The sequence below is a fragment of the Myotis brandtii genome, unplaced genomic scaffold (assembly GCF_000412655.1).
Source record: "Myotis brandtii unplaced genomic scaffold, ASM41265v1 scaffold293, whole genome shotgun sequence".
NCBI classification, from domain to species: domain Eukaryota; kingdom Metazoa; phylum Chordata; class Mammalia; order Chiroptera; family Vespertilionidae; genus Myotis; species Myotis brandtii.
In genome coordinates, this window is record NW_005361201.1 from 1,242,184 (window position 1) to 1,250,214 (window position 8,031).

At 43.7% G+C, this 8,031-nt stretch overlaps 1 protein-coding gene across 2 annotated transcripts in view; it reads left to right on the forward strand.

Moving 5' to 3' along the window:
* Window positions 1-7,686, forward strand: part of SLC6A5 (solute carrier family 6 (neurotransmitter transporter), member 5) — a 47,963-nt gene extending 40,277 nt beyond the window's left edge. For both annotated transcript variants that reach the window (XM_014542239.1, XM_005869403.2), the window contains exons 15-16: window positions 451-618; window positions 3,102-7,686. In XM_014542239.1, coding sequence (XP_014397725.1) covers window positions 451-618; window positions 3,102-3,257 — 324 coding nt within the window. In that variant the 3' untranslated portion in view covers window positions 3,258-7,686. The remainder of the gene's footprint in view (window positions 1-450; window positions 619-3,101) is intronic.
* Window positions 7,687-8,031: the final 345 nt, after the last annotated feature.

Here is an 8,031-nt window from a genome sequence, read left to right on the forward strand (position 1 = left end):
TATAAATAAAATTATTAAAAAACAAAATACATAAACTTAACAGGTTTATTTCTTGTAACAAAAGCTGATGACCCATCATAGAAAGTACAGACAACCCCTTAAAAACACCCCCAGCCACCTCCACCCACCAGTCGCCTTGCTGTATGCCCTCTGAACTTGATTTCTCAGCCTGTCTGTGCCCACACCTGCAGGTGCAATGCTCTGTTCCTACGTTCCTACGGGAGAGGCCAAACCCAGGGTCAGCAGCTGGCGAGTTCTCCTCACCTCTTTGAGATTCAGTTTCTTCATTTGGAAAATGGATTACTGACACTTCCCTTTCAGGGTTGTTATGGGTATAAAATGACATCATAGATATATAAGCATCCAGTTCAGAGCAGGGGTTTAACATGTGTCTGTGGGATGAATGGATACCTCACCACCCTGATGCCTGTGTTTCTCTTTTCCTCCTAGTTTATCCTCTGCTTCAGCTTTTACCAGTGGGAGCCCATGACCTATGGCTCTTATCGCTACCCTAACTGGTCCATGGTGCTCGGATGGCTAATGCTAGCCTGTTCCGTTATATGGATCCCAATTATGTTTGTGATAAAAATGCATCTGGCTCCTGGCCGATTTATTGAGGTGAGTCTGCCCGCTACTCTCCCCTGGCATCCCCTCTCAAGGGAGAAGCCCCGCGAGCCCTGTGCATTAAAAACAAGAGATTCGGCAAAGTGATTCTAGAGGGAGACTTGATGATTAAGTGATTACAGTTACCAGCGTTTCTATTAAAGCCATTTTTATTATGTATTATTCCTCTAATGGAGGCGCTGAGCCAATCCGCAGGCTGAGCTGTTATTATGCTATCGCTCAGCGTGTTGACAGCTCTGGGGAATGAGTGATAGAAGTGCCTCCTCCCCTCTCACCCATGGTTTAAAGCCCAGTGCTTGGTTTTTAACCACACATCCGATTCCCCACTTCCCAATGTTCCCCTCTGTTTAAGGCTCTTCCCTCCAAGCATCTATTACCATTAAATTAAAAATCACTGCCCTTCCGTTGTGCCTGGGTTAGGGATGGCCGGGGTCCAGGCTGGTTAAAATGTCACCATCCCATAGAATGTAACAAGAGGTCCAGAGCATGGCTAGTAGAGATGAGACCTGTCTTTCTTTGTCAGTTAATCCCATGCTGGACCTATTTCTTAATTACAATGCAAAACAAAAATAAAAATCCCCACACGCTCACTCCAGAGTGGATGGGAAGGGGGCTGACTGCCACTTGTTGGGCCACCAGTAAAGTGTGGCCAGGCTGCTGTTATTTATGACAAGTCACTTGCTCAGACGTGCTGGGAATAGGGCAGCTCGGACTCCGTCTTGGAGAGCCAGAGGCCTGGCATTTTGGACCAGACCCGTGCTCCTCAGGGTTTGGCCCAGGGACCAGCTCGTTGGAGATGCAGATGATGAGACTCCAGCGTGGCTCCACTGAACCAGAGTCTTGGGGAAGTGAGACCCTGGAGTCTACAAGTTAACAAGCTCCCCAGGTGACTCTAATGTGCACTCACGTGTGAGGGGCATTGGATTAGAGCAGTGGTTCTCAACCTTGGCTGCACATTAGAATCACTTGGGAATCTTTTTAAAATCCTGATTTCTGGGCCTCATCCTCCGGAAATTCTGTTTATTTGTTACTAATGTTGTGGCCCCACCCCATAACAAAGAAACAGAATTTCCGGAGGATGAGGCCCAGAAATCAGGATTTTAAAAAGATTCCCAGGCGATTCTAATGTGCAGCCAAGGTTGAGAACCAATGGATTAGAGCAAGGGGCAGAAACACCTGCAGACAGAGCGCAGTGCTGAGCAGCCGTCAGGGCTTTGCTCTGGGTCAGCCAGGCTGAGAAGAGAAGGAGAGAGGTCTCTGGGATGTCCATGGAGGCTCCGGAGGGGAGAAGCGAGAAGGGAATAAAGCCTGTGAGTAAATGTGTAGCCAGATGTCCACGTGCTGTGAGGTAGCCTTGGTTTTCGCTGGACTAAAGGAGGAGGTAGAGTGGGCGAAGGGAGAGGTCGAAGTCTGCTTACTCAGGCAGACTTACTCCAGTTTTTGTCCTCAGGAAATACTATTTGTTGTCCCCTGGAGGTCAGTACCGAGGCCTCCTTGACCCCCAGGAAGCTTGCGGGTGTCCCTGATGAACTTCTCCACCAGCTGACCCAGAAATCTCTTTCCCCCTGAACAAAAGATGGCTTAGCATTACTATTTTTGTGTCAGACTGAAATTCTCTAAACTGATGAGTTGGCTATATAAATTTATTATGGTTGATTTGGGACACAGAGGTTGCAAACGGATAATTAAGGAGAGATTAAACTAACAGCTATAAGAGGCAGCTTCACTTTAATAGTTAATAAACATATAATTGTTCCCTCTTATGTAGTGAGAAATATGTTTTATTTCCTCCCTCTTTCTAAAATATGTCTCAGTGAGATTATGTTTTGGGTGAGAAGTTCGGTTGAAGGACTAGAGACACCCTATTATTTGCAGCTTGACTGCAAGAGCCCAACCCTGCTGAACCAAGTCAGAAGCATATATTTTTGTCAACAGATAATTAAAATCTTTGCTCACTCTTGGCAATGTCTCTTTGGGGCTGGGATATTTTTTTTTCTGGCCATTTATATACTTTGGGGAAATATGCTCAACAAAATCCAATTATTTTGATGTAGCAACCCACTGTTGGAACTAAAGAGCAAAAGTAATAGAGCACACGTGTCCCTTGCAAATTGCGTTTGGCAGTGTCGAGAGAAGTATGCGGGTTCTGTTCATTTGGAGGGAAAAATGTGTAATTAAAATCTGGGTCCTTTTTCCTCTATTAATCTTGCGCAAGGCAAATCCTAAGCAATTGTAATATTGCTTTCAGGGTGATGTAAATAATTTCAAGTGAACCAAACTAAGTCTCCTCTTTAATGAGACCGTGGCTTGGTTAAATAATGGCTGATCTTTCCACCTGCTTCTCCTGGTAGGGGACCTCTTGGCTCAAGAGGGGACCTGGAAAATGTGATTGCACACAGTTTGGGGGTGCGGGGTGGTACCTTGGGGAAGAAGGTGCAGTACTTCCGTGACCCTGTGTGTCTTTGGCTTCTTTGCAGAGGCTAAAGTTGGTGTGTTCGCCGCAGCCGGACTGGGGCCCATTCTTAGCTAAGCACCGTGGGGAGCGTTACAAGAACATGATCGACCCCTTGGGAACCTCCTCCCTGGGACTCAAAATGCCAGTGAAGGATTTGGAATTGGGCACCCAGTGCTAGTCTGATGGCATGAGATGGCCCAGACTTGATCCTGCTTTCCCTCTCTGCCTCCCCCTACTGGTTTCCCCAGTTTTCTTCCCATTTTGCTGCTGCTTTCTCCCCACTTCTCAGTTCGTATCTGTGCATGAGAGTGGTCCCATAGGACCTAGTGTCGCATGCTGTAGTGAAGAGCTAGACGGACCTCCTCAAGCGCGGTTCACCCACCTCCGTGGTGTCCGTTGGCAGTAGGGTTGGTCTGCTGAGCACGCACTTTACCCCACAGGAGCGGATCAGCTAGGTGAGCACTTTCTGGTGATGTCACAAGGAGGAATGTGTGATTTGCCAACGGAAAAATATATGCTGTGTGTTATCCGTGGTGCCCGTACAGTATCTACCGAATGGCAGAATCACAGGACCATTAACTCGGACTCATGGGTGTCATAGGGATGAGCTGAGCAGTACAGAGCTTTCATTCAGACACAGAAAGACCAGGGCATGGTACACTTGGAGGATCAGTGGTGGTCAGGACATGCGTTAGAGCAAGACAAGGCCAGCGGGTTTGGGCACCATCAAGGTGGTTAAGTTTCTATTTTGATTCACAATTGGGGATATTTCCTTCATGTGGAACAACTGTCTCAAGTGTGCGGGGACACAGATACTTCACTCTGCACATGGACCTCAACGAAGAGTCAGCTCCCTTCCCACTGCTGTCTTTTAAAAAATAACCCAATTTGTGAGTTCTTTGGTCATTTCCTCCACCCCTCCACAAGAAGCCATCCTATAATTTGTGCCTAATTTTGTATGTTCATAGTAGAGCTCCATTCCAGTTTCTACATGACATTTAGCACCATGGTTCAATGTCATGGTCCAGTGTTTCTTCTTTTCTACATGTCCTTCTATAAGCTGCAGATACCTTGCCTCTCAGCCTTTGGGACAATGAGACTTACCCTGGTCCGTCTATAAATTCTATATATAAGAAACAAACTCTTGAAAGACAGATAACTTCTCAATTTTTACTCTCAACTTTTTCATTCACAGTCAATTCCAAATGTAGTTACAGAGAAACCAAGGAGATGAAGAGTTTAATAGAAAACAACCATGATATTCACTGTGCTTTTAGGTCACAGTATTTACAGAAATTCCTGATAAATACAGTTTAGGTAAGTAGTGAGTGAGCCAATTAAGTATAGCCTTTAAGACTACATTTAGCTAATTCAATTTTAAGAGTTCCCAATTCACAGTACTCATAACCACACTCTAATGAGAGTGAATCACGTGTCTGTAGAGGTTGGTGAAGCTGTAACTTCATTAAGTTCTTGTATCCTGAATGTGTGTAGATGAAACTTTTCAAATGTGATATGTGGTCACATAGAGTGTGTACCCCTAGTGATGTTTTCTGTCCTTAAAAATATCTTGGAAATCATTGTAGAGAAAGTGAGTTTAGAATAGTGTAGCCTGGGTTTCTGTTTTCTGATGGTAAGAATTTCAAAACCTCAAATTGTTCCCTTTCGGGGAGATCATTTCAATCATTTTCTTATTTGTCTTCATGTTACAGGGTCTCAGGCAAAGTTCTCAGTTCAAATCTTGTATATTGACGTGACATTTTTATCCTTTCAACAGCAACGGGACCCAACACCAGACCTTAATGTAACATTGGTTAAAAAAGGACTTCATTTGTTAAAAGAAACAGTCTCAAGTCATTTTACTGAGCTGTCCCCTTTTCTAGGGAAAATAGCATTGCCATGTGCCAAACACAGATGCGAACTTCCAGTTTTCAAGAGCACCCTGAGGAAAGGTTTAGAAAAGGATGGGTTTTGAACTGGAGGTTTCCATCTCTTTGGTCTGCAATGCATGTTTGTTCTCCCTGTTCCCTGGTCTCTCTTTCTGTCTAGCTCCCAAAGCTAGAACTTACTAGACTCTCTCACAGAGACTAAACATTGAGCTCCCCCTGGACTTAGTGTTAGGAAGCTGAGCTGTGGCCTCACCTGCCCCAGTGTTTCCCGTAGTGGCCTGTCTGCCATGAACACTATTTTCCACAGAAAGCCATGCTGATGAGCGGCCCCCATTACGGGAGTAGAACTCGCCGAGTGGTATCCAACATCCGCCTCTGCCCATTGACACCTGGTGGAATGGGAGAGGGAGGAATAACTTAGGCTTGGAAATTATCTGCAGCCTTTCCAACTTGGACGTTGAAGAAAAGAGCTGAAATGAGTTGGCATTCTCTCGTGAGATCTGTATGTTTGCGTCAGGATGAACGGTGTTTGGATTTTCTCTCTCGCTTCTTGGCTAAAGCTTGAGTCTTGTGTTGGGTGCCAACCCCATTTCAGCTAATTATTGATGTTGTGATGAAAAGAATCTGGCTGCTGCCATATCTGCTTTGTGCAAACGGAAGGTGAACATCTGGTGAGAGTGGGTCCTCCTCCCCAGGCAGGGTGTTCTGCGGCTCGGAGCAGCCGCATTGGTGTTAATTACCATTTGTCCAGTTAGGACCCAGTAGCTGGTCCCTGAGCAGCTGGATTTTTTTTTCCTTTCCCCTCCAACTTCCAAGTTTTATATACACTTTCCTTAAAGGTGAAGGGTTCTGAAATTAGCTGGAAACAGTTACCTTGGAGAGGTGGTTTTGCCCATTTCTGTAGTTATGTTCCACTTCGAGGCTCTCTTTGCCAGATGTGTCCAGTGTCTGAGCTACCCCCAGTCATGGCGCACCTACCCTCCCGCAGACTTGGCTGGAACGCTGAGGGCTGGGAGATGCATGTGACCAGAGGGGTGTTTCCATGCTGTGTTAAAATGCAGTCAATTGGAAGAAAAAAATATTGAATGAATAAAGAGAAAATGAACAGTGTTGTAAACTGCCACTCGAGAGTTTCCCTGAAAACCGAGGAGAAAGCCAAGTTGCCGAGAAAAGACTTTATTGGTTTGCTGTGCAGAATGTGGGGTATTTTCCACCTGTGAGATTATTTCCTAACACCAACAAATGCCAGAAGTCCATTCTGAGTTTAAAAAAAAGCCATATGTTAAAAACAGTAACCCTGTAATGTCCTTAAAGGAGAAAAACATGTATATGTCTTAACTATTGGTGTTGTGGCTACTTCTGCAAATACTTGTCTAGCATATTAGTAACTTAGTCTTTAGGGCTATGTGTTTGTCGTGTATCAATGTGTCCAAGCTGGTCTTTGTTCCTTTTTCCTTTCTATTTATTTATTGCATGAAATCTGTGGTCAATGCAAATCAATGACCTCAATGTCTTTGAAATTTCCCATATGTTTTTAATATGTAAAAAGTGTAATCAACGTGTATTCCAGTGAGCAGCACTTTAAAAAGACATTTGACACAGTGAGCGTTAAATAGATACCAGAGTTGGGTTGTCTCTCTGCTGATTGGAGTTGAGTTTTCCTCTAAGATCTGTTCTGTTATCTACATGTGCCTCAGTGCTTCCTGACAACCTCCACCTGTCAGCATGGTTGTCCCATGCCTGAAGTTGAGAACTTTCTTTCCTGTTTGTCCCCTTGGCCATCGGCCATTGTCCTCTTCCCAGAGACTTGGGCACTAACTATTGCTTAACATTTGTGTGATGGCAAGATCATACCCCTGCTGTCACACCCATGTTTGGGTTTGGGACACACTTCTTCATGGCAGATGACTTGCATGAAGGCATGCTGTGCGGCAGGTTGTCTTACAAGGAAAAAAGTTCAGGGTCAATGAATGAGCAAAACTTCCAGGCTGGGAGCAAAGCTTTGGGTGATTTAATCCTGGTACTAATTTCTCCCCAAAGTGGCCCTAGAATTAGTGAAGGTGAAGCGTCCTAGCTTTCCCAGATTTTGCTTCAGTTGCACAGGAAGACCGAGTAGTTTTGAATTGTGGTCTCTGCTCGGTCATTTTTGAGCAACCTGCAGCCAAAGAGAAAGTGTGTTCAGATGGACTGAAAAGCAAGCAGTGGTCTGATTTACCTGCCGGCTTAAATACATCTTCAGGTAACCATTTGCCTTATAGGTGTATTTTATTGTTAGGATGATACTTACTAATTGATAGGAACCGTTTTGTCTCTCATTTTTGGGGTCTTTTTTTGCACTTTATTATGGACCTATCATGGAATAGGTTTATTCTTAAATTGCATAGTTGGCTAATGTCCTAAATGTAGTACTGTTGTCTATAAATAAAGATATGTTCGCTAATCAGGTCCTATTTTTTCATTAACTGTACATGAAGAAAATATATTATGTTACAAATGATGCACCATATATATATATCTTATAGAGTACATATTAGATACTGTGTACTATTCATTTAAGAAGTCATTATTCTTGAGGCCCTACCTCAAAGTTTGTATTTATGTACACAAATGCAATTTATTGTATTCTATATTTGCTTATTATATACTGATATAAATTAGAATTTATCCTAATAATGTATGAGTTCACAAAACCCTAAATAAATGTCCGTGTTTAAAACATGATGATCACAGTATTGTGTCTATTACAAACCCACATCCTTTCTTAATCAATGGCCTTCAGGTAACTGCAGGATTGATCTCTTTTATTGGGAGAAACCTGGAACAGAAATGGAAAACTGCTCTCCTGGGTAAATGAGATTGGCACTATTGAAGAAACACGTATTAATTAAATTGTCATATTCTTAACCACCAGAATACGCTATTGTTTGCTGAATTATTCATCACCCCTTCTAGGGAAGGTCAAAGAGGTAGGGAGAGAGTCAGAGTGAACCTGAGCAGAGGGACTGGGCAGTGTGTTAATAGGTGTGTATTAATGATCATGTTGTCCATCTTCAATTCCACTTT